At 36.5% G+C, this 26,132-nt stretch overlaps 1 protein-coding gene across 1 annotated transcript in view; it reads right to left on the bottom strand.

Annotated features, from left to right (window-relative positions):
• Positions 1 to 195: 195 nt before the first annotated feature.
• DEK (DEK proto-oncogene) overlaps positions 196 to 26,132 on the bottom strand; it is a 35,667-nt gene continuing 9,730 nt past the window's right edge. Inside the window, exons 7-11 of the mRNA XM_003732583.6 lie at positions 21,079 to 21,267; positions 7,313 to 7,448; positions 6,388 to 6,536; positions 2,201 to 2,269; positions 196 to 1,763 (exon numbers count right to left, since the gene is read on the bottom strand). Coding sequence (XP_003732631.3) covers positions 1,752 to 1,763; positions 2,201 to 2,269; positions 6,388 to 6,536; positions 7,313 to 7,448; positions 21,079 to 21,267 — 555 coding nt within the window. The 3' untranslated portion in view covers positions 196 to 1,751. The remainder of the gene's footprint in view (positions 1,764 to 2,200; positions 2,270 to 6,387; positions 6,537 to 7,312; positions 7,449 to 21,078; positions 21,268 to 26,132) is intronic.

The raw sequence follows: 26,132 nt of genomic DNA, 5'->3' as shown, positions 1-26,132 counted from the left end.
AAAGTATTAACCTTAACTGATAGTTTTGTGAAGTCAATCCGAGAAAATGGTCCGTTATCACAAAAGAGTACTCCAAATTGTATAGGTTACAGGGCTGAATCCATTTAAAAATCCCTGTTCTGAATTATTCACCACAGGGAAGGAAATGCTCTATAAACCTATAAAACAACAAATGCAAGACACTTAAAACACCAGTGATCTAGATTTATTTTTATTGACAAGGTTTATAAGAACAACTATTTAAAATCAAAGGCCAATCATTAGGTCTCACTTAGTTGCTTATTTGATTCACTTGTATTTACCTTTCCCTGGTGTCTGAATAACTATCAAGAAACAAGTTGAACCTGTGAAAATACCTGTTAACATTCAACATTTTTACATATTTCTGTTCTATGATGCAAAGATATTTTTAAACACTTAATCGGTACATCAGATATCTCATTCTGTCATAAGTAGCATGTTTTAAAATTCAGATTTAATAAGTTGATTAAGACAGCAAATTTGAAAGACAAAATTAGTATCATTCAGGAGTGGTCCATTATATTGATAATCTAGAATCCTGATTAGCCAAACTTTGAAAGCCAAGAGGCCCAACACCAAAAACACATTAAATGTCTTTGATGTAAAAGTACATTATCATTTTTGAAACACACTTTGTAAAAGATATCCACCACTGCCTGCAACATTATATTCTAGCATTATAATCTGGTACTTTATTCGTAATTATGAAGGTGGCTAGGTTTCCAGTAAATATCAGCATTTTATATGGGCAAAAGCAGTTAATAAAAATTGGTTCATTTACTATAAGCCAAATGTGCTTGTACATAATCCCACCCTTTCCCAAAGTTTTTGAAGCTTTGATGTGTTGATTTTTGGCCTGTCCTTAATATAAAATGTACCTACAGACAGTTTTACAGAGTTAATACTAAAGTTACAAATTGATGACACTTGCGAGGCAAAGCAGGAGAACTGTCTATTCCTTCAGGGTTCCCATCACTGAATTGACTTTCACTGCTCCATCATACTGTCTGGCTGAACACTGACATTCCATGGTCTACAACTCTAAGGATACCTACCTATGTGAGTTTAAAAAGTGATCTGCACAAAAGAAATAAAAAAACTATATACAACAAATTGGTTTTTAAAAATACAAAAATAACATCTGTCACTTTTGTCATGCTGACAATTTGACATATATACACATGCAGGAGAAAAGTTCCAATTCAGTCATCTGGACAACTGTAGCCTGTATATTTTTAATATGATGAACACACTGCCATTGAATTTTCACATGACAATGTGTATTCAAAATATTTCATATACTAAATACTGCAGTATCTGTGTGTATAAATGCAATATCTGTGTGTATAAATGCCAGTCATAATAGTTTTTATTTTACTTGATGTAAAAGTATGTCTTAAGCAAGCTAATACTAAGTGCACTAAAAACCACAACAGTTCAAGAATCTACGATGACCTTATATAAAGAAACCAAAATTTACAAAATACAACTATAAAAGCAAGGAATAATTAATGCCATGCAAGATTTCAAACTAAAAATGGCATACAAATGCAATTTAAAACAGCAAACTCAAATTCACATAACACTCAAGATAAAAAGGTCAGCAGTAAGTTCTACTAACATTGCTTAACAAGGATTTAGAAAAAGAAATACATTCTCTTTGCTGGTATAATGGTATAAATCCGATCTTCAAATCTATGGGAACGAGTCATCTTCTCTGTCCTCTTACCTCAAGAAATTAGCTATAATGAAAGAAACATTTTGCCATAAATCATAAGCCTATATTCCATTTTTCTACCTCTATTTTATTATTTTGACCTTCAAAAATCACTTGGGATAAACATAGAATTGTAGATACCTGCTGATCTTCCTCTCACCTTTGCCTGGTAGAGAGGAACTTGTCCTCAAGTATTTGTGAGAGCAACTTTGAGATGCCCAGCTACCCATGTACCATGAGTCCACATCTTCATGTGAGTTCAGGTCTTGTCACTAACTGTTCAAACTTTAATTTTAAGCTTTAAAGTAGGAATGAGAAGAAATATATTTCCCTATGTATTATGAAGAAATGTGAGGATCAAATGTGATATTTAATGACATGAATATTTTGAAAAATATGGAATATTTTATGTAATGACTTTTTTATTTCTAAAGTCAAACTTGAAAAGATGGAAATATTTACCTCTTTTACAGTTGTTTTTATGAAATCTTTTCTTTCAGTTAAGTCATAGGCAGGATAATTTTCATAGACCTATGCATAGTGAAAAGGAAAAACAATGTTAAAAGCATATTTTTAAATCCAGTAATAGTCTGTCTTAGAATTTAAAAGCAAGAAATCTGCTATGTATAGCTACAACTATTCCAACAGTTGTCTGGTTCACCCATATAGAATTCTACTGCAAATGAGTATTTTAATAATACCGTATATGATGTGGAAAACTAGTGTGCAAACATTCTTGATGCTTTCAGGCTGAGAGTTTGGGATGAATTAATAAAGCCAGGTGTGGTGGCTCATGCATGTAATCCCAACACTCTGGGAAACCTATGTGGGAAGATCACTTGAGCCCAGGAATTGAAAACCAGCCTGGGCAACTGTTGAGACCCCGTCTCTACGCCAGGCATGGTGATGCATGCTTGTAGTCCCAGCTACTCGGGAGGCTGAGGCAGGAGGATGGCCTGGGCCCAGGAAGTTGAGGTTGCAGTGGGCTGTGTTGGTGGCACTGCATTCCAGCCTGGACCACAAAATGAGACCTTGTTTCAAAAACAAAACCCCCAACAAATAAGGGTAAAGAAAACATCTAGATAGATCTAGATAGATATATTAGGTAAGTGAACTAAGGTGTTTATGTTGGCAAGTCATCTGCCACTTGTCTTTTAGAGAAAGTTGCTTTCTTCTCCAACCCTTGTTATCATCCAACACGCTACACCTACAATACACAATCTGAAATGCAATGAACTGCATCCTCTACTCCACTGCTCAATCCCTCTTCCTAAAGTTAAAACCTAAGACCCCAGTGGTCTCAAAGAGTCCACTACTCCTAAAATTTTGACTCTAAATTTCTCCCTTTTGTCAACTTTTTCAGTTCTATTACACTTGCTGCTTGACTTCAAGTCCTGACTTGCTGTCAAACTGACTTGATAAGCTCAGTATGTAAGAACTTGCAAGCTTTACTTCTATTGTATAGCTCAGGGTCATCAACTTTTTCTGTCAAGGGCTAGATGGTACAAATAGTTTCAACTCTGCCAGTCAGTTTCTGTCACAACTACTCAACCACGCATTGTAGTGGCCATGCTGCCACAATCGTTAATAGATGTGGCTATGAATGTAAAATGAACAGATGTGGCTATGAAATTAAATTTTGCTTACAAAACCAGGTGACAGAATAGATTTGGCCCATAGGCTGTAGTTTGCTAACCCTCCAAAATATTGGTGATCTTTAAATTACTCTAATTGTTTGCCCCTTTCTTTTCCTGCAAAACCCCAATCCTGAATTGGTCTAAGTACTCATTTTTCTATGGTCAAGCTCAGACTACAGATTGCTGTGGGAAAGCAGCTTTGAAGAGACTGGTCCCATTTTCAGTTCATGGCATCAATTTATCTCCAAAGGCTCCTCCCCCAGCGACCCACCCCCAGAGTCAGGCTCTCCTTTCATTCCCACCAATGGCAGTTTCTCCTTGTTACAGTGTCTCACACTCCTGCTGTCAGCCAAAAAGCCATTATTATGAAATCCTTCAATTTTCTGACAGCTCCTTCCCCTCCAGTTGTATCTGGATTCATCAATGGTTCTTAATTTTTTCTGCCTCCACAGGCAAATCTCCTGTAACTTCTCCTTTCCCACCAAAATGCTTTCTCCCCTCCACTCCTACCCTTTAAAAATACTTCTCACCTACCCCATTTACCTATTTTCCTTACAAAGAAGGCTGCTTGGAACAAAAGATTTACTTTGTTCATTTTCCTCACTATTCATGAATAATCTTGATTTTACCACCCTATGTCATCGTCTCCTAACTGCAGACTCCAAAAAAGGTCACGGCCTTCTCACCTGACCCCTCCATGCTGTTATTAATCCCTTTTTAAAAAATTACATGAAGGTATTCACAAAAATCCTTCTAATGGACAGAACTACTTTCTCTTTTGACTTCCTCTCCTCTCCACCTTATCCTCTCCCTTCAGAAAAAAACAAGTTTTGGTGTATAATCTTCCAGAACTTTATACATACACATGTATATGTATAAATGGCAAAAGGGTTTTTTGGTATTTACATATATGGAATAATCATCTATATGCTTTAAAAATTTAACAATACCTGGTTTTTCCAAGTTCTTTTGAACTAATACATAGTATTCCAAAACATGGATGTAGCAGAGCTTAAGCATTTCCTACTGAACATTTACCTTGTTTGTAATTTTTCAATGCTGAACATACTATAATCATTTTGGTGAAGATGTTACTATATCATTAGGATAGAGACCTAGAAATGGAATTGCTAGGTTAAAGGGCACTGCAATTCAAAGATACTACCTACTGTCCTCCAAAGAAGCAGTTATAACTTAAAGCATATGAGAACATGTTTCCCTAATTATCCTGGGCAACAACGAAAACTGCCAATCTTCCTAATTTTTTGTCAGTTTAACAAGCAAAACTATTTCCTTTTAATTCCTATCTCCCTATTTAGTAGGGAAAGTTGAGTGCTTTATGTTTATAGGGGTTTTTTTTTTGTATTTTTTCTGTGAATTGCCCCTCTATATCCACTGCCCATTGTCCCACTGTCCCATAAGCTGATCACCCTTTTCTTTCTTTCTTTTTTTTGAGATGGAGTCTTGCTCTGTCAATCTGGAGTGCAATGGCCTGATCTCAGCTCACTGCAACCTCCCTCTCCCGGGTTCAAGCAATTTCCCTGCCTCAGCCTCCTGAGTAGTTGGGACTCCAGGCACGTGCTACCACGCCCAGCTAATTTTTCTGTATTAGAGACAGGGTTTTACCATGGGCTGGTCGTCTTAATCTCCTGACCTCCTGATCCACCCGCCTCAGCCCCCAAAGTGCTGGGATTATAGACCTGGGCCACTGCACCTGGCCTCCCTTTTCTTAATTGCTGCCATCTTCCCTCACCCTCGCCTTCCAAAAACTGCCTCTTCTCCTGGCTTCACAGCAACACTCCCTCTGGCCTTTCTTTTATCACAGGGGTCCCCAGCCTTTGGGACACGAACCTGTACCAGTCAGTGGCCTCTTACAAACCAGGCCATGCAGCAAAAGGTGAGCAGAAATTTCACCCATGTTTATAGCCACTCCCCACTGCTTGTATTGCTGTCTGAGCTCTGCCTGTCAGATCAGCAGTGGCATGAGATTCTCATAGGAGCATGATCCCTAGGTGAACAGCACATGAGAGGGATCTAGGTTGTGCTCCTTACAAGAATCTAATGCCTGATGATCTGTCACAGTCTCCCATCACCCCAAGATGGGACTGTCTAGTTAGTTGCAAGAAAACAAGCTCAGGGTTCCTACGGAATCTACATTATATGTTGAGTTGTATAATCACTTCATTATGTATTACAGTGTAATAGTAATAAAGTACACAATAAATGTAATGCACTTGAATCATCCTGACACCAGCCCCCCAAAATCCAAGGAAAAATTGTCTTCCATGAAAACAATTCGTGGCCTCAAGCAGTCCTCTAGCTTCAGCCTATCAAAGTGCTGGGATTACAGGCATGAGCCACCACATCCAGCTTCTACCAGTAACATTTAGCCCAGTGCCTGATATGTAGCAGAGGATCAACGAATGATGAATAAACAATGTCCTTAAAAAAAAAAAGCATAGATTTATTTCATTTTCGTACATTTAAAATTGTAGTTTTACCACAACAGACAAGATTCCAAAATTTCCACAGAATACCTATGGAATCATATTCAAGACTAGGCCACTTTATTTCCCAAGAAGTATTAGAAATATTAGAAAAATGCCACAGAAGTCTGAGTTAAGAAACTAATCTATAACAGCTCATTTACCACACTACCAAGAATAAGGCGGTTCATGAGATTCTGCTTCTTTATCATAAAGTAAGAATGTATCAATAGGAACAACCTCCAGATCCGGAAAAAGTTTCCCATGTGGTTTGGAATGCATCACTTTAATCTTATTCACTCAAATTTTATTCATTCTAATGTTATTTATAAAAGTAACTCCATTAGGACAGAGTCTATTTTATTTAAAGTGGTGGTATCCCAGCAGCTGTAAGATCTAGCATACAGTAGTTCAATAAATATTTCTTCAATAAGTGAATGCACGTAAGTATTTAGCTTCAAATTAAGAGACAGGGGAAAGAATTTTTCTAGTAAAAGCAAAATAATCTAAACATTTATCTAATTACCTTTTTGCAAATCTGTTTCATTGTGACTTCTTCCAAGTTAGCACTGGCCAGTAATTTCTTTATTGTTTCCTTTAACTCTTCATCTGTAGGGGGTTTCTTCAACTTTTTAATTAAAGGTTCATCATCTGAACTATCCTCAGACTCACTTTCTAAAAGTAATACATTTTATTAAATATGAATAATTTTTCTTACATAGAAAATTAATATTTAACAAAGGTTGAGATGAATTTTAAGCTTTCAACAGATTCTCATAGGGGTACTGGATCCAAAAAACTATAAATCACTACTCTATAAGTTACCTATAAAACATACACATAAATTTTATGTCAACTTGAAAAATCAAAAACTAAAAAACTGGTATATGGGTTGGGCATCCCTAATCCAAAAATAATAAATGTGAAATGCTCCCAAATCCAGCATTTCAGAGCACTAACATGACACCAACTATAGACACTCACATTATTGTGAGATAATTCCACACCCGACCTCATGTGATGGGTCACAGACAAAACTTGGTTTCAGGCAAAGGGCAGTGATCCATGCCTGTAATCCCAGCGCTCTGGGAGGCCAAGGTAGGAGACTCGCTTGAGTCCAGCAGTTCAAGGCTGCAATAAGCTGTAATTGTACCACTGCAATAAATAGTTTATTTAATTGTAAAATTCTCAGGCTATGTAAGAAGAATATGAAACATAAACGAATTTCATGTTTAAACAGGGTTCCATCCCCAGGATACATACATACACATATATATTGCAAAATCTGAATTACTTCCTGTCCCAAGCATTTCAGATAAGGGATATTCCACCTGTATTACTTCTTGCCACAATGTTCTTTTCAGTTTACCTGTTTCCCTTACAGACTATGTACAACATATTAATATATACTGTATCTTTAAAGTTGCTGATTAACGTTATTTCTAACATACCTTTTTTGGAACTGTTCTGATTCTTCTTGGTGGTGCTGCTATCTGCTTTCTTAACATTAGCACTTTTCACAGATTTTTTACTTTTAGGAGTAGCTTTCTGTTTAGGTTTTTCTCTTTTAGCTGTCTTTTTTGGTGGCTGTTAGAAAAGCAAAAGTACACATACTGAGATTCAATGCTATCCCTCTACTTCTCTCCTATACCCCTTAACAATATTAGAGAAAATTAATAAATGTATTTGATATCACCAATTAAAAATTATTTTTGAGAGATGACCAATATACAACACATTATTTTATCCCAGCACAAGTGTAACTAAGCATGACAAATCACAATCACACATAAAAAAGAGATACCCACATTTATTCGGCACTATGGATAAAAAAATACATGTGCATTACTCAGTCTTGGGGGGGACCCTAAATAGAGATACTATTATCTTCTCTTACTATGTTCCCTCTCTCTCACTAGCCTTTTTTTTTTTTTTAAGACAGAGTCTCGCTCTGCTGCCCTGGCTGGAGTGCAGTGGCATGATCCTGGTTCACTACAACGTTCGCACCTCCCCAGTTCAAGGGATTCTCCTGTCTCTAATTCACTAGTAGCTTGGATTGGTGAAACCCCATCGCTACCAAAAATGCGAAAATAAGCTAGGGTGGGTGTGCTTTCCACCACACCTGGCTGATTCTTGTATTTTTACTAGTGATGGGGTTTTGCCATGTTGGCCAGGCTGGTCTTCAACTCCTGACCTCAGGTGATCCATCTGCTTTGGTGTCCCAAAGTGCTGGGATTACAAGCGTGAGCCACCACACCTGGCCTAGAATCTTCTTGTGTTCACTGATGTTTCCCTAACTTCTAAAATAGCCTCTCTCAATAAATACTTATGATTGTAGGAGGAAACCAAGTCTCAGTGAGGTTATCTTGTCCACAGTCAAATTAATAGAGGCAAGATTTAAAGACAGATGTGACTCTAGAACTTTTGTTTTTAAACACTAACCCATAGCTGATTAGACAGAAACAAAATAAATAAATACGGATAGATTAAAATGACAGGCGCGGTGGCTCATGTCTATAATCCCAGCACCGTGGGAGGCCGAGGTGGGCAGATCACAAGGGAAGTGATTGGGACCATCCTGGCCAACATGGTGAAACCCCATCTCTACTAAAAATACAAAAATTAGCTGGGCATAGTGTCATGCACCTGTAGTCCCAGCTACTCAGGAGGCCAATGCAGGAGAACTGCTCGAACCCAGGAGCCAGAGGTTTCAGTGAGCCGAGATTGAGCCACTGCACGCCGGTCTGATGACAGAGCAAGACTCCGTCTCAAAAAAAAAAAAAAAAAGGACAAAATCAGTGTTCATAGTTACTTTGTCTTATGTGGAGCCTATGAAATTAGGAAGCATTAATTCTTAATTAATATTCCCAAAGGAAAGCATCCTTTTAAATCCTCCCCTTTACACACCAAAACTACTGCAAATCACTTGACAGAACGTTTCTCCAAACGTTTTACACTCTTGATTCCTGAGTGTTAACATAGTAAGTCAACCTGTTTTTAAGGACATAAGCACTGTGCTGAACCCGTCCTTTAAAGTATACAGATCTGTTCCAAAAGTTAAGTGGCCTCAAGCTATTGACTGGATTTTAGTGTCCTTTTTTTTTTTTTTTTTTTTAAAGAAGTAGTTTTGCTATGTGGTCCAAGCTAGACTCAAAACAATCCTCCCACCTCAGCCTCCTGAGTAGTTAGGACTACAGGCACACACCACCTCACCCAAGTGGATTTTAGTGTTTGTCCTTTGTTTTGCTAAAATACCATCGCTACAGCTACTTCAATAAGCCTATCATCACTTATTTAAATAGCTTACACTACCTCAATAATATACTGCTGGCTGGGAAGTATGTAGTTTAACTGCTACTAAAAAATACATTTTTAAGGTGTCAAGGGGCTCACATGCTTCTAAAAGTAAGTACGTAAACTTTCCCATGGACTTTTGCTACTTAGAGGCCATTTTAACTTACTTCCTAATTCTAAGAGATGTTCTAGATGGTGAGGGTTGTGGGGCAAGTATCAGTGATTTCTCAGTTTTTTATGACAAATGTTTTAGGGTTTATTAAGTGAAAAACTAATCCTAAAAACTCTTAATTTTTTAGTGCACTTAATACACAGAATATAATAATCATGATTATATATCATTTTTTAGTTAAAGGGTAATAAAATCTGGACTTGTAGGTACAAGAAACTAAGTTATTACTGAAAGGATTGAAGAGGCTGAGCAAAAGAAACAATATTATCAGTAATTACTCAATCTCCATTCAAATTAAAAAAATTAGAATTAGGTAATTAAAATAATTCCAAGGCCTTTTAAGGCCTGCTAATAAAATTTTAGATGGAATACCCAACCTGGCATCATTTTAAAATCTGCAAATTGCGAGTAGTGACAATTTGACAAAGCATAAACATTTACAGTAAAAAAGAAATAACAAGCCGTTTCTATAACATTTTTCTTCTGATAACAAACAAAACCACATCTTTCTACATTTCACATCTGCTGTAAGGGGTAATGTTCTACAGTTTTTCTAAATGGACACCTAGCCTGTCATTTATTAAAATTTCTTAAAGACTGCAAACATACTGCACAAGCACTCAAGAAAAAAATATAATAGTTCAAAGAGTACAGGCTCTAAAGGCAAGCTACCTCGTTTCAAATTCCAGCCCCAGCAGATCTCTGGGCTCTTGCCTCCTCATTTACAAAGTAAGAGAAACAATAGTTCCTACGGTTTTATGGGGAGTAGATGCATTAACACATGCAAGAATTTTTGGTATTACCTGGCAGATAGTAAACACACTAAATATTAACTATTATTACTGAGTGCTTCCTTTTATAGAATGAGAAATTCTTTCATTAAGCAAATATAATTTCATCTAAGAACTTAAAATTTCTAAGTGTTTTCAAAAAGCACGGTGCAGTGTCTCAATCCTGTAATCCCAACACTTTAGGAGGCTGAGATGGGAGGATCATTTGAGGCCAGAGGTTTGAGATCAGCCTGGGTAAAATCACAAGACGCTTTCCCTAAAAAATTAATTTAAAAAAAAACCAAAAAACAAAAAACCAGGGTAGATACACAGAATGGAAATTATAAACACAGTGAGACAGACTCAATAACAACTTTTTAAACTAGCCATGATATACCACACTTACTTCATATTATGGTAGATATAACTTGGCCCACATCTATAAGTAATATGTTATGTCATTTATACCGGATTTCATTTATCTTTAGCAACCAGGTAAATTCTTCTCTAACAAAGTTAAGGTAGGACTTTGGTAAAGTCTCTTTTTTAGATTAGTGCTGGGTTAAGAAATCGTGAAAGCCAAACAGTACAACAACTAATGAACTTGTGTCTGGTGCTTTAGTCCTGCGGGTGTTCATTACTTTGGCTGCCCTGAAGTTATTAGGTATAGGAAGCATAGATAACTCTGGAAAATGGGAGCATCTCAAAAGACATACCTTGGTATTTGGACACAATGGACAATTTTTGGCTGTTAAGGCAGATATGGGTAACCAGTATTTGGAGGTAAGAGACAAAAACACAGAGAGAGCTAAGAAGTCAAGTTAAACCACATCCACTTTAATTTTATATGAACTCTCAAATCTTCATTACTTTCATTCCTCCCCGTACTTACGAAAATCCCACTCATGATTCTAAACCCAGCTTAGCAATTACCTCCTCTAAATCTTTTACAATACCATCAATTTGATTAATCCATACTCTCAAAGTATGTGGCCTGCAATTCATTATCCCTACTTTATGGGAGATATTGTGAAGCTGCAAGAACAAGGGTGTTACAGTCAAACCTCCTGATTCAAATCCTGACTCTACCATTAATTTTGTATTGGAAATCTCTTACCCTTCTCTGTGCCTGTTTCTCATCTGAAAAGTAAAATTTTGCTGACTTTTACCACTTTTCTCATTTTCTTATCTTTGAGATCAGGGTACATCTTATAATGAATATAAAAATGATGCCTCACAGGCATCATAGGTTCTATAAACTGGCCATATCCATAGTTTTTGTGAGGAGAAAATGAATACATACATACAAGGCAGCAAAGAAAACAGACATCTACTATATGCACATTTAGTATACAACAGTTATTGACACGTCGGTTTTCCCACTACAATGCAAGGTTAAGGGTACACTATCTCGATGAGAATAGACACTGATTACCTTATTCATCCCCAGCAAATAGAAGAATGTTTGGCTTATAGTAACCATGTAAATACTTCTTGTTATGTTCATCTCTGTATCATTTGTAGAACCTGATTTAGCTGTACTCTGCACCCAGGAGGCAGTAAAAAAGATATATAACTAAAAGGAGAAAAATGCATCCAAGTAGCTAGTGATCCAAAACCTTACAGTTAGTAAGAAGCAAAACCTGTGATTAAGTCCTGTGTGCCTCCTACTACGTACCTATGTATTTGTTTTCTTTCATTTTTGAGACGGTCTGGTTCTGTCACTCACGTTGGACTGCAGTGGTGTAATCACAGCTAGCTAACCTCAAACTCGTGGACTCAAGTGATCTTCCTGCCTTAGCCATCCAAGTAGCTAGGACTAAAAGCATGCACTATCATGCCAGGCTAATTTTTAAATTTTGTTTTGTAGAGACAGGGTCCTGCTAAGTTGCCCAGGCTGATCCTGAATTCCTGGCCTTAAGTGATCCTCCTGCCTTGGTCTCCCCCAAAGTGCTGGGATTACAGGTGTCAAGTCACTGTGCCTAGCCTCCTATGTTATTTCTTAAGCTATTTGAAATTATACAACTAAATTATCGTAATGAAACAAGTGATACCATATCTTACCATATTGTTAAATTCAGATATTTCACCACTACATACAAATCTTACTAACAATAACAAAGAATTTAAAATGTTGGTAGTAAATACAGAATGGCAACAAAGGAAAACCATTGGTTTTAAGGCTGACTTGCCCCCTACTCTGCAAATTTTGTACTGGCTCCAAGATTCTTTCTTTAGAAATTTTTTTTAAAGCTAAAATGGGTCTTGGTATAATCCAAGTCGTTTTCTGCAAACTCCCCCTGCCCCCGCCGCCACCATATTTTTTTGGGTATGCCAACCTCTCCTATTTAGCCAAGGCCCAGAACCAAATTGCTATGTTCCCTGTAACAAGTTGCTTTGTCTGGATGCATTAAGTTAGTTCCTCACTTTCCCCTAGAAAGAGGTAAAACCTCTTATCTTTTGAGCTTCCACAATATATCGTTCATACCTCATTTTTAGCTCAAGTTATATTCTACTATAGCTGTTTCCTCCTAATCTTTGACTTCTATCTTTTCACCAACTAAACTGACCTGCTTAAGGACAGAGACTCTATCCTATTTATTTCTTGATGTCGAATGCAGAGCTTAGAAATGGGACTTAGTAGTGGCTATGAAATTATCTGGAAAATTGAGATGCAAAAAGATACTGAACATTAAATCAGTTTTAAACATCTCTTCCAACCCTGAGTTTCTATTTCATTAAAATAACCCTGCTCGCTAAGACAAAAATGTTTTCTATTAATAAGCTGGCCGAACTTCTTGATAGGTACTATCACTGTCTTCCAGCACAACTTACCTATATAAGTTGTAAAAAGAAGACCATTAGATCCACTCATCAAGGGTGTTGGGACTGAGCACCCTCGTATATATTTTTGAAGCTCCAGAGCTGACTCATCTAGCTATACCACATAAAATGAAAAGTACATTTATATATTACATTTGTCACCAAGACTTTTTTTTAAAATGCCAGATAGTAAATATTTTCAGCTTTATGGCTACATATAATCTTTGTTGCATATTCTTCCTTTTTTTAAAACCATCACTTAAAAATGGAAAAACCATTCTGAACTTGAGGGCTATATAAAAACAGGCTGCAGGCTGGACTTGGCATACAGGCCACACAGCCTGCTGATTCCTAGATTATGAATTACTGGAGCTATATACAGATAAGGCAGGAACCACTTAAAGCAATTAACAGGACAATCCCTCCAATTATCAAGGTTTTAATAGTTTTCAGTTTTAAGTTCTGGTAAGTACAAGTGAATTTATACTTATTAATTTTCTTAAAGCTATTGCTTAAAATTAAATTTTGATCTAAATCAGGAATTCTATAGCGAGAACTCTAAAGACAGAAGTATATAAACAAGCTTTAGAAAAAATATGAAGCCATGCACAGTGGCCCATGCCTGTAATTCCAGCACTTTGGGAGGCCAAGGTGAGTAGATTAGTTGAGGCCAGGAGTTCAAGAACAGCCTGGTAATATTGTGAAACCCCATCTCTACAAATAAATAAATAAAAATAAAATAAAATTAGCCAGGTGTGGTGGCATGCACCTACGGACCCAGCTACGAGGGTGGCTGCTGCACGAGAACTGCCTCAACTGGTGGAGGTTGCAGTGAGCAACAATCATGTCACTGCATTCTGGCCTGGGCAACAAAGCAAGGCTCTGTCTCAAAAAAGAAATAATAATATGGTAGTCCCACTTTATCTATGGTTTCTCTTTCAGCATATGGTTTCAATTACCTGTTGTCAACCACAGTCTGAAAATATTAAATGGAAAATTCCAGAAGTAAACAACTCATAAATCTTAAACTGCTTGCTTTCTGCATAGTGTGATGAAATCTCATGTCATCCTGCTCACTCATGCCTGGGATGTGAATCATCCCTTTGTCCAGCATATCCACACTGTAGATAGTCCCAGCCCCTCAGCCCATTAGTCACTAGCAGCCATCTTGGTTATCACATCAACTGTTGCATTCTATTTGTGCTTGTGCCAAGTAACCCTTATGTGACTTAACAATGCCCCCAATGCCCAGGAGTAGTGACGATGGCAATTCAAACATGCCAAAGAGAAGTCATAAAATGGTTCTTTTAAAGTGAAAAGGTGAAAGCTCTTGACCTAAGGAAGGAAAAAAATCATATGCTGAGGTTGCTAAGATCTGTATAGTAAGAACACATCTTCTATCTGTGAAACTCTGAAGGAAAAGGAACTTTGTGCTGGCTCTGCTATCAAACCTGAAACTGCAAAAGTTACGGCCACAGTGTGTAGTTAAGATGAATGAAAAAGACATAATTTGAGGTTGGAAAACAAGAACAGAAACATGTTCCAAATGACAGCAATCGGGCCTGGCATGACCTGCAGTTTCAGGCATCTACTGGGGGTCTTGAAACGTACTCCTTTCAGGTAAGAAAAAGTTACTGATTAAGATCAGTAAGGCAAAGAGAAAGCACTAAAAAAGGTTCCCCATACATTTATTATATCCTCTACTACAAAAATGAGGATATATACCTCATCTCTCCTAGAGTCAAGACTAAATGAAATGCAAGATGTGAAAGCACATGGCTCATACACTTTAAATAGTTTCTTCCTTGTAGGTGCTAATAAATGTTCACTGAATGAGTGGTACTTCCTGGAAGACAGAGGATATGTCTCATTTTTTTTTCCTCCCACTTAGCAAAATGCTCAGGTATAGAATAAGACAATCATCTTGAATGAGTAAGAATAATTAATATACCACTAAACGTTATTAGTCACACAATGCCCAACCTCATGGGTTCTCTATAGCATGGGCTCAAGCTATATTATTCAACTCTATCCACAAGTTAGTCAAAGGCACCTGGCCTTCCTGCTCCTTATCTTTCTTCATAGGTACAACTTCCTTCTCCATTCCCAAGGTCAGCCTGAATTGGTAGTACTTCCACTTCCACCGAAAGCCTTTGCTCAACAGAGTCTCCTTCTTTAGAAATCCAGTAATGCTAAGTATCAAACTGCATTTGCTTAGAAAGGATCTTCTGTAACCCTAATAGCACTTAGTATCCTCCCAATTCACTGACTTTAGTAACCAAAAAGTGATAACCTTAGAAATCAAAAGCCAGTGAGCAACAGAGCAAAAATCTGTCTCTACAAAAAAATTTAAAAATTGCTGGACCTGGTGGCAGGATCACTTGAGCCCTGGAATTCGAGGCTGCAGTGAGACATGATCTCACCACCGCACTCCAGCCTGGGCAACAGATGAAGACGTTAAGACTCTGTCTCAAAAATAAAGAAGAAAGTATTGACCCCCATTTTAAGTCTCTTTCAAAATACCCTGAAAACTTCAGTGATTATAATAAAAACATTATATGGCATTATGAGAAAATAATGTTAAAAATACTCATAATGATTAACATCTTGTTATTTAACTCAACTGGAGACAAAAGTGTGTCTTTTAACAAAATGGAGAAAATTAGGTAAGTTTTTCAAAAAGAATAAAGAAAAAGCTGATTTCCAAAATGTCATGAGATTTAAAGATTTGAGTTTGCTACTTCTCTATATGCTGTGAGTGGTTCATTCAGGACCATCAAGTGTTTTTGATGTTCTAAAGGGGAACAAATAAAAATGGAGCTGCCATTAATTTCAGACAGAACAATGTACCATAACCTAAATTTGTCAAGAATTCATAATACAGACGTTTCAAAAATGTGAAGGGGATTTTCCCGTCTCTGATAACCATGAAGGTGTAGAATAAGAGGAATAACATAAGTACTTTTTGAAGGAAGGCAAAAAATCTTGGGAAAGCAAGGCTTACCTATCATTTATAGGCAGCAGGGCTCTTGAAGGAGGGTCTCCAAAAAAGACGCCTGTCACAGAGCCAGAATTCTGTCCTCACAGCAGAAAGGTTGTACTGGGTGAACAGATGAACAAAATAAAAATTAGCTTAAAATACACTATTCTTTCAACAACTTGGCTGAGAAAACTCAAAATGCCAAGAGAAAAGAATGTGTAAGTCTAGTTATATTTCACAGAAGATTATGAAAGCAAGTTTAAATGGATTTTAGTATGGTGATTATTCAACTCTGCCTTCCAACAAAAAGTTTTAATAGTTTATACAGATTTTTGCAATTCCTCTGATCAATGTGCAAGGAGATATTTTACATTTTTAAAGCACAATCTGAAAGAACTAACAAAACTTTCACATTCACCTTATCGCTACCAGATAATCCCCTGCATGGTCCAAATAGATAGTTTATCAAAAATTATAATGGAGTTTCTCTGACTTGGCATATACTGTAGGATGGCACATTCATCAACCCACTTTTGATCTGCCTTCCTCTTAAGTTAAGAAGGCTGATACTTAGATCTCAAGCTTCTCTTGCAGTTGGGTGGGCAGATGACAAAGTGCTGGCTGATGCCATGTATATGGAGATTTCTGGCAAAAGCCATTTCATTCAGGAAAAAAGCCAAAACCATCACTAGAAGAAAACGTTTTGCTCTTCCTTACCTGGAACATGAATACAATGTCTAAAGGTAAAACAACCACCTTGTGATCATGAGGTTAAATGCCATATGCTAAAGATGAGACATCAGGAAAGGATGGTACCCACATCCTCCAGACCTTTCTTGAGCTGCTATACTGGTGTTAGAATTGCCTGTCTGTAGGCTTCTTGTAATAAACGAAAAGTGAAGTCCTATTTTGAACATTATTAGTAAGGCTGAGAATTATTTCAGCAGAAAACATTCCTGATAACATATGGGAACAGCCAGATAAATTCTAAATACTAATAAAGTAAAACTCCATAGTTTGTTTCATACTTTCTAGAGATATATGTATGCTATAAAAACACTAGAAAATAAAAACTGAAGAAAGAAATATGAGGACAAGATGAAGAAGGAAAAAGAATATGCTTTTAAAGGGTCTGAAAGACTGTCAGAATTGTTTTGTTCAATAGGCACTGTTTCCCTTCTTTTTACTCTACTCTGCAGTAATTTCTCTATGCCTCAAGGTTGACACCTGTGAACAGCATGACCAAATGTGGTTTAACCTCACTGGCTCATGGTTTGGCTCTGTGTCCCCACCCAAATCTCACCTTGAATTGTAATAATCCCCACATGTCATGGGAGGGGCCCAATGGAAGGTAAATGAATCATAGGGGCAGATTTTTCCTATGCTTTTCTCATGATAGTGATAAAGTCTCACAAAATCTGATGGTTTGATAAAGGGGAGTTGCCCTACACATGAACTCCTGCTTGCTGCCACGTGAGGCGTGACTTTGCTCCTCATTCGCCTTCCACCATGATTGTCAGGCCTCCCCAGCCAAGTGGAACTGTGAGTCAACTAAACTTCCTTCCTTTATAAATTACCCAGTCTGGGTTATGTCTTTATTAACAAACAGCATGAGAACAGCCTAATACATTCATTTTAGCAATCCTGCCATGCAGAAGCTAATCCAACATAGGAATCACCTGATTTTCATAATCAGTTTAGAGAAAATAACCTGTTTATTTTCCTATTCTCTCATTTAAAAAAAAAGTCCACCACTTCCTTCCCAATTGCTTTCCTTTTACTGCCCTAAAAAGCCAATGTCCAAGAGACAAGCTAATGAGGAAATTCCAAATAGCTCTTTTATGAAGGAATTTCTTTCTGAAGTTCCTCTCAGAAAGAGTATCCTCTATTATTTAATTACAAAGAAAAGAACTGCAGAACTATTGTGAATCACTCACTGCATATCATAAAAACGAGGTACAGGTATAGAAAACCTCAAAAAAATGCTTTAGCAATTATCAGCTAATATGCTAAATCTGACATTTTCTTTTAAATTACTTTAAAACTGTCAATTCAATTAACTATATGGCTTTCAGTGATTTTATTTTAATATTGAATTTACTTATCAACACCCTAGTCTTCTATACATCTAAAGTGACATATGAAATGAGCAGGCAAATAAACACAATTTAACCACACATAATTAGCCAAAGGACAACTACAAACTAACTCTGCTTCTGTAAGATGTCTTACTTCAACAATGAATGGAGTATATCAAAATCCTCATTTTACAGAGGAAACTGAAAAAGTAAAATCAGCCTACCTCAATTCACAGTTTTTTACTCCAAGAAAAACAGAACAAGAAGCTGATCTTAATGAATATGAGTATTTTATTTATCTTAATGAATAAGAGTCTTTAAGAAAAATCTGTTTCAGGAAATAAAACTATCAATTCAATAATTTTCTATCATAAAAAAATCTACAAGCAATCCGTAACTTTTGTCACTAACCTGCAACTTTTCTTCATGGCTTCTTAGAAAAGAGGTCCTTTCATAGTAATGACCAAAAATAGCTCCATTTATGAAGTTCCTAACATGGCTGCACTTAACGGAGTCTGAATAAGGAAAAACAAAGTTGCCACAGATATACTGTTCCTCCTGCCAGAACTTACCTATCAAAGCCCTTTCACAGAAACTGAATCAGCAATAAAAAGCTGAAGGCAGTGCTAAATTTAAAGGGTCTTTAGAGCAACAGTATCTATGCTTGCTGGGAGGACATATACCAGATAAAAAGGCGGGGGGAGTGAACAATTTCTCAGTCCAATTGTTTTTTTTTTTTGAGACGGAGTTTTGCGGCCTCCACCTCCCGATTTCAAGCAATTCTCCTGTCTCAGCCTCCAGAGTAGCTGGGATTACAAGCATGTGACACCACGCCCAGCTAATTTTATATTTTTAGTGGAGATGGAGTTTCTCCATGTTGATCAGGCTCAGTTCAAATTTCATTGAAATTTTATAAAATCTGTCAAGTACTAGCAAAGGTAGGAAAAAAAATCCCTCTAATAGAATTAAGACGTAGCTTTTGTATCACGTGATTTCATATACCTAATGTTTGTAAAAGCATCTTTAAGTGTTCTTCTCTCATAGATTTTCATCAATTGACCTGGGTTTCTAGCCACAGACCCTACATTAGGGCACTACAGGAAGTAAAGCTTTGATTTATAGTGAGATGGTTCCACTCGCGATTATTATCCTGAAACTGATATGGGTATAAATCAGGTATCATCTGCATACACCGAGTTCAACTACCTCTACTTAGAAGTTAGGGACAATAATTTGGAAAGTGAATTTTTAAAATGAGTGTACAACACCCTCACTTTTTAACCTGCACCTAGTAATGACAGGAAGATTCCATCTAGAAATTTTACTTGCCATAAGACATCATCTTAATTCTAATAATAGTAGCAACTAATACTTACATAGTACATGCACCAGGCGCTGCTCTGAGTATTTTAAATAAAATCCTTTAATATAACCCAATCAGGCTAATACTATTATCACTCCCCATTTTACAGATGGGAAACTGAGGTAGAGAGTTTAAATAACTTGCCTATAATCATATAGTAATAATCGGATGTAGAGGTGGGATTTGAACTCAGTTTCCAAAGCGCATGCTAATGTCTCTATGAAAAAATTAGGTATTTATATTCTATGACAACGTTGCATGCTTTAACTCTGCCCATAAAGAGTTTAGGAAACAGAATGGCACATAGTAGACAATCAAATATTTGCTGAATGAAGATGCTATTACTTTAAAATGTTTCATTATTATGTATATACATATAAACAAACATGTTTCCTCCCAAATATCCAATTGACCTCACATAATTAGCCAAAGGACAACTACAAACTTACTCTGCTTCTGTAAGATTTTTACTTCAAAAATGAATAGAGTACATTTGACTATACAGTTCAAAATCCTCATTTTATAGAGGAAGCTGAAAAGGTAAAATCAATCTACCTAAATTCAGTTTTGTCAATCTGAGCACCTTAGTGCCCAGATTATTTTCCTTCATGCCAAATACATATTAAGGTGTTTGTGAAGCACCTGCTAGATTTGTAACCATCTTTCTTAAATGATGAAGCATTTCATACTTAGCTTTACAGAAGTCTTTATAAAATTTAACGTTATAAAACAAGCATGAATTTTAAATAACTCAAGACTTACATACTAAACACACACATATCACCTAATGCCAGCGTTCACTATATTTTTATTCCGTCTAATTCAGTAGAGACGATTCCCTCCTTGTCTTGCCCCAGGGACATTTGGCAATGTCTGAAGAACATTTTTGGTTGTCACAAGGGGTTCTTGGGAGTGTCACCCACAAATAATAATTGTGGCCCAAAATGTCAAGTTGACATTATCCAAGTCCCTAAGGCAAGGTTGATTACCCAATCTATAGGGCAAATTCTGACCTCTGAAGGAAAAAATCGAAACATTAAAATAGAGACTACTAAAACACCATCAACAATAACAGAAACCTATCTCCTATATCCACTCTTCATGATTCATTTGATCCAAGAGGTTAACCCTTTTATTTAATTGCTTCAACAGATGTCTTCTTCAAGAAGTTTTATTTTGGAAACTAAGTATTCTCAACTTTTACAAATACTCCCAAATATAAGAAAATGACAGGCATTCCTAAGTAATATAAAACGTATTCACTGATCATATAAACTTCAAAGGCTGTTTATTATTCTCATTAATCTCCAAAAAGTTGAGGGCAAAAAGACCCTTTTTTGAAAAAACAGTAAAATGATTCAAGTCAATTACAAAATGTTAATATGTTATGAAAAAAATCATCAGAGAATCTGCTCCTATTGTTCCTATTCAGGATATACACCACTCCCGCCTCCCTTCCCATTTATCTACTCTAGTCTTCAAAGTCCAGCTCAAGGCCCACTTCAAATCCAGTCCACACCAACCTCACTCTTTTCTGACTCTTATACTCTGACATGGCAATGAAACTAAAAGCCCCTTAAGGAAAAGAAATGGGTTCATATATTTAACTATTTCTGCATCTTCAGAATTAGAAACAACCAATAAGGAACTGCTTTTTGGCTGTACCTAATATATAGCAGAAATATTTAACTCTCCCCATGCAAAGAAATGATTAAAAAATATAGTAAAACATTTTACCTCCTCTTCACTTTCTTTATCTTCATCATCTGAAGATTCTTCCTTGTTTTTCTTTTCATCTTCATCACTACTAGATTCATCTGACAGAATTTCAGGACATTTGGTTCGCTTAGCCTTCCTTGCCATTCCAGAACTGTTCCGTTCCTTTTTACTGCCTTTGCTAGAAGTTTTTTTAGATTTTGGCAATGGCTACATAAGAAAATGTATAAAGACAACATCAATTAGGTATAATATTTCAAGCAATCAATTCTCTTTTTGTTCACTTAACTTCTGGCTCCTCTCTCAAGAAATTTAATTTACAAACCCAGCAGCTTTATAGAGAATAAACTTTAACTGTGTCAGGTTGACCTAAAACAGTGTTACTAATACCATTTCATTTGTGTTCTAAACACCTAGTAAGACCCTTCTTAACTGTTGAGAAATATGTATTCTAGCTTCTGACATGGGACTAGAAGCTCAAGACACATTATGTTAAGCTCCAATGGCTGTTAATACTTTGTTGTAATATTTCAAGTTAGGTTTGTAACTTATTTAATCCCTACAAGCATTGTAACTGTCACTGCCAGAGAAGGCCCAACATTCCAGTCAAAGGAGTGAGAGAAAAACCTTTATTTATTTTTATTTTTTAATTTTTTGGAGACAGTCGTTTGTTGCCCAGTAGCTGGGATTACAAGTGTGTGCCACCACGCCCTGCTAATTTTTGAATTTCAGGATCATATTCTCACTGATGCTTCTAAGTAAACAATAAATGATGGGTATATTAATTATGAAACTAAGAATAGATAAATGTTGCTATTATTCTGATAATCAATTAAACTATGTATATGTAAAAGCAGAAAAAATGAGTTGATTATATTAAACAAAAAATTTAATTTTTAAGTATTTCTCAAGGAAGTTTTGCTAAATTCTAAATCTGAAAACTATAAAATCACCTAATATAAAGAATTTAAAAATACAATTACAGAATTAATATTTATTTCTAGGGTTGAGCATCTTTTATATTATTTCTACCTTTGTTACTCTGTGTTCTGCAGTAAGCAGAAACATTAAGGTAAAATTCTATAACATAACCTTAAAGTATCCAATTATTTAATGTTTGTTGTAACTTTAGGCAGTATTTTTCATGCAGAGAGTAGAACCACGGGTCCTTTACCTCCCATGAACCTACAGTCTAGGGGTCACTGTCACCTACAGAAAAATTAAGAAAAAGTGGCTGCTTTGTGTAATACGGTGCTCTCGGGCTCACTGCAAGCAAACCACAGGATAGCTTCTAGATTGCCCCAACAATCTACCCTTCCAAAGGCACACTAGGAAATAGCCAAACTAGGTCATTCCAGGAACTTGAAGTTAGGGGATCAAAGACATGTCTCAGAGAAGATTCTTTATAAGAAACTGTGAACATACACACTTTTCCTTGCTATGTGAGATACTACTATTACCAACTATTATCAGGACCTTAATCTACATGGATAAATTCTTTGACAGCACTGTTTGGAGAAAAGGTAACTCTCTTTCCAAACTCTTACTTGTTGTAAGAACACCAGGTCTCAAATGTATTAGAAAAACATAATATCCCTCAAAATCTCAGCTCAGAAACCAGATACAGGTAACAAGGATGTAACCTGTATATCGAATTATTAATATGAAGACTGAAACAGGTTCTGGATAAATCTATCGAGGAAGTGAAAGGATGTTACGTTATTCAAGTAACCGATCAAAAAATGCAATTCCCCAAAGTAAACAAGGAGTTTCAAAACCAAAATCCAAAATATACAAATGGTTTAGAGTTTGCCTATATTGACTCTAAAATAGTTTATTTAACAAAATCAGTGTCAATAGCATTATCTCTTTTTGGAAACAAAAACTGATTAAAAAAATAAAGTACATTAGGAGGATAGGAAAGCAATCAACGATTAATGTTGTGTTCATTTAACAATCGAAAAACTTAGAGAAAAAGGAAACTTCTGGTAGCACAGAAAACAGCTCTAGGCCAGACACCATGGCTCATGTCTATAATACCAACAACTTCGGAGGCCAAGATAAGTGGATCACTGGAGCCCAGGAGTTTGTGACCATCCTGGACAATATAGTGAGATCCTGACTCTAAGAAATGTAAAACTTAGCCACACATGGTGGCATATAGCTATAGTCCCAGATACTTGAGTGGCTGAGGTGAGAGGATCACTTCAACTAGGAGGTCAAGGTCGCATTGAGCCATGATCATACCACGACACTCTAGGCAACAGAGTAAAACACTGTCTCAAAAAAAAAAAAAAAAAAAAAAAAAAGGCTTGAGCTTGATACCATCAAATTAAGGAGTAATCATCACAGAGTCACATATGAAAAACTGATAAAAGAGCTAGATTCTATATGACAAGAAAAAACAGATTCTCATAGTGTGGTTCAAGGATTTTGGGGTTTCCTGAGACCTTTTTAGCAGGCTACGAGGTAGAAACTATTTTCATAATAACAGCAAAACTATTTATTTCTTCTTTTCACTCCACTGACGTTTGTATTAATTGTGCAAAAGCAAAGGAAAGTAAAGGTGAGTAAAACAGAGGGCACCTTAGTACTAATGAAGAAAGTGATATGTATTAATAATTGTATTCCTCACAACCACACACCAGCAGAAACAACAACCAAAAAAAAGGTAAATGGTTTCACTTAATAATGTCCTTGATAAAGCAATAAATATTGTATTAACTCTCAGGTACATGTCTTTCTATTATCTGTGACAAAATAGAAGTTCAACACAAATATGGCTATAATTGAAGTTCAATGGTTTTCTCAAGGAAAAGCATTTGTATAACTCAGTTGTGAGTTAAACAGGCTCCAAGCTCCTTTTTCCTAGAACATCACTTTTTTTTTTGAGACAGTGTCTTGCTCTGTCGCCCAGGCTGGAGTGCAGTGGCATGGCCTCGGCTCACTGCAAACTCCACCTTCCAGAGAACAACAATATTTTAAAAGAACAAATATAGCCAATTCAGACTTAAGTACTTGATGGTGATGATTTCAAAAATATTCAAGGTGAGCTTGTCACTTCAAGGAAAACTGACAGCATTTATCAACAATGATAAATTTTATGATTTTAAGTGGAAATTAGAATTCTGGAAAATTCCTATCTACTACTGTGAACCTGATAGCTTCCCAAGGCCCAAGTATTTTGTGATGAGATGCTGTTTATATTGATGAACATGAATAATGACAGTGTTCAATAAAACACATCAACATTTGGAAGATGTAGGTCAGGGAACCAATACTTACAAATGGTAAATGCATGTTACAAAACCATGCATATGTTGATAAAAGACCCAAGTTTTAAGACCTACATTAAACATTATAACTAACCTTTAGGAAACTACAAATTGGAGAATTTTGGTTTTGTGTCTTATCAAAAGATAATATACACAATTACCTAAAAGGACTTTAAAATATTCCTTTTTTTCCAAATACATACCTATGTGAGGCTGGGTTGTCTTCACATATGTATCATTTTGAGACAGAATCTCATTCTGTCACATAGGATGGAGTGCAATGACATGAATGTAGCTTACTGCAACACTGAACTCCTGAGTTCAGGCTTCCACCTCAGCCTCCCAAGTAGCTGGGACTACAGGAATGTTTCTCAATGCCTGGCTAATTTTTTCTTGAGACAGTCTCACTCTGTCACCCAGGCTGGTCTCCAACTCCTGAGCTCAAGTGATCCACCTGCCTCGGCCTCCGAAAGGGCTGGAATTACAGGCGTAAGTTACCGCATCATGCCCTTCATAAATTTTAAGCAAAGCAATACACTGCAAAAGACTGGATGGGGCCAGGCATGGTGGCTCATGTCTATAATCCCAGCACTTTGGAGGCCGAGGCGGGTGGAACACCTGAGGTCAGGAGTTTGAGACCAGCCTGGCCAATAGGGCAAAACCCATCTCTACTAAAAATACAAAAATCAGCTGGGTATGGTGGCACACAACTATAATCCCAGCTACTAAGGGGGCTGAGGCAGGAGAATCACTTGAGCCTGGGAGACGGAGGTTGCAGTGAGCCCAGACTGTGCAACACTGCACTCTAGCCTGGGCAACAGAGGGAGAATCCGTCTCAGGAAAAAAATGACTGAATGTAGAAGCAAATGGTAATCATGCTGTTCTTTCTTAAGACAGATATTAAACAGATGTACAAAAACATAAAATAATGCCACTCTTTAATTATTCTAAAAAGTTATTTTTCATGGAAAATATTATTTTTAACATTTTAAATAAAAATTTTCAGTTCTAACATCAAATATAGTGAAGATCAAAATAACTCATATTGAAAAAAACCTCTTGGGGCTCTCATTTTTTTAAATGGTTAACAGTATCCTGAAACCAACAAATTGAAAAATTACTGAGAAAAAGATAAATATAAAAATGTCCGCCATAACAACTTAGTAATTGCTTCTGAGGAAATAAGTGAACACTTTGCCACATTAAATCCTTAAAAATTACAGGTATACCTAAAGTTAGAAAATAAAAAGATAGTATTTTGTCCATGAATAAGCCAATTTAAAACAAAAATCATCATACTCCTTGCATTTATAGCTGTATAACAAAGTTAACACCTTAAATGTTCTTTATCTGTCCTTGTCCAGCTAATAGTAGTAAGGACAAAAGGCAGTCCAAAACAAAGTCACAGAGCTAATTTCTGGTTTTGATTGTTAATGCCCTCTCCCATCTCCAGACGGCATTCCCCTGAACTCCCAGACCTGCCAAATCTCTTCATACTTCCTTTCCTGTCAAGATGGGGAAGAATATAAAAACATTTGTTGACAGAGCTAAAACTTACTGAAAATGCAAACACTTCAACAGACATTTTAAGTCACCCATGTCATCTGTTACCGTTAAATACTTAGGGCAAACCTACTAGGTTTCAGGAAGAGTAAGAAAACTATCAGGCCACTTTACTTCCCGGTCCAGCTCCTGGGCTCTGCTGTGGATTCTGGAAACCCAATCCAGGAAACTTCTAAGAGTTAGCTTTTAAATGTCACTTATTCCAGGATCTAGGAAAACATTCAGTTCTAATATACT

The sequence above is a fragment of the Callithrix jacchus genome, chromosome 4 (genome assembly GCF_049354715.1).
Source record: "Callithrix jacchus isolate 240 chromosome 4, calJac240_pri, whole genome shotgun sequence".
NCBI classification, from domain to species: Eukaryota; Metazoa; Chordata; class Mammalia; order Primates; family Cebidae; genus Callithrix; species Callithrix jacchus.
Note: the sequence above shows the minus strand (reverse complement) of the source record. Positions and strands in the feature narration are given on the sequence as shown.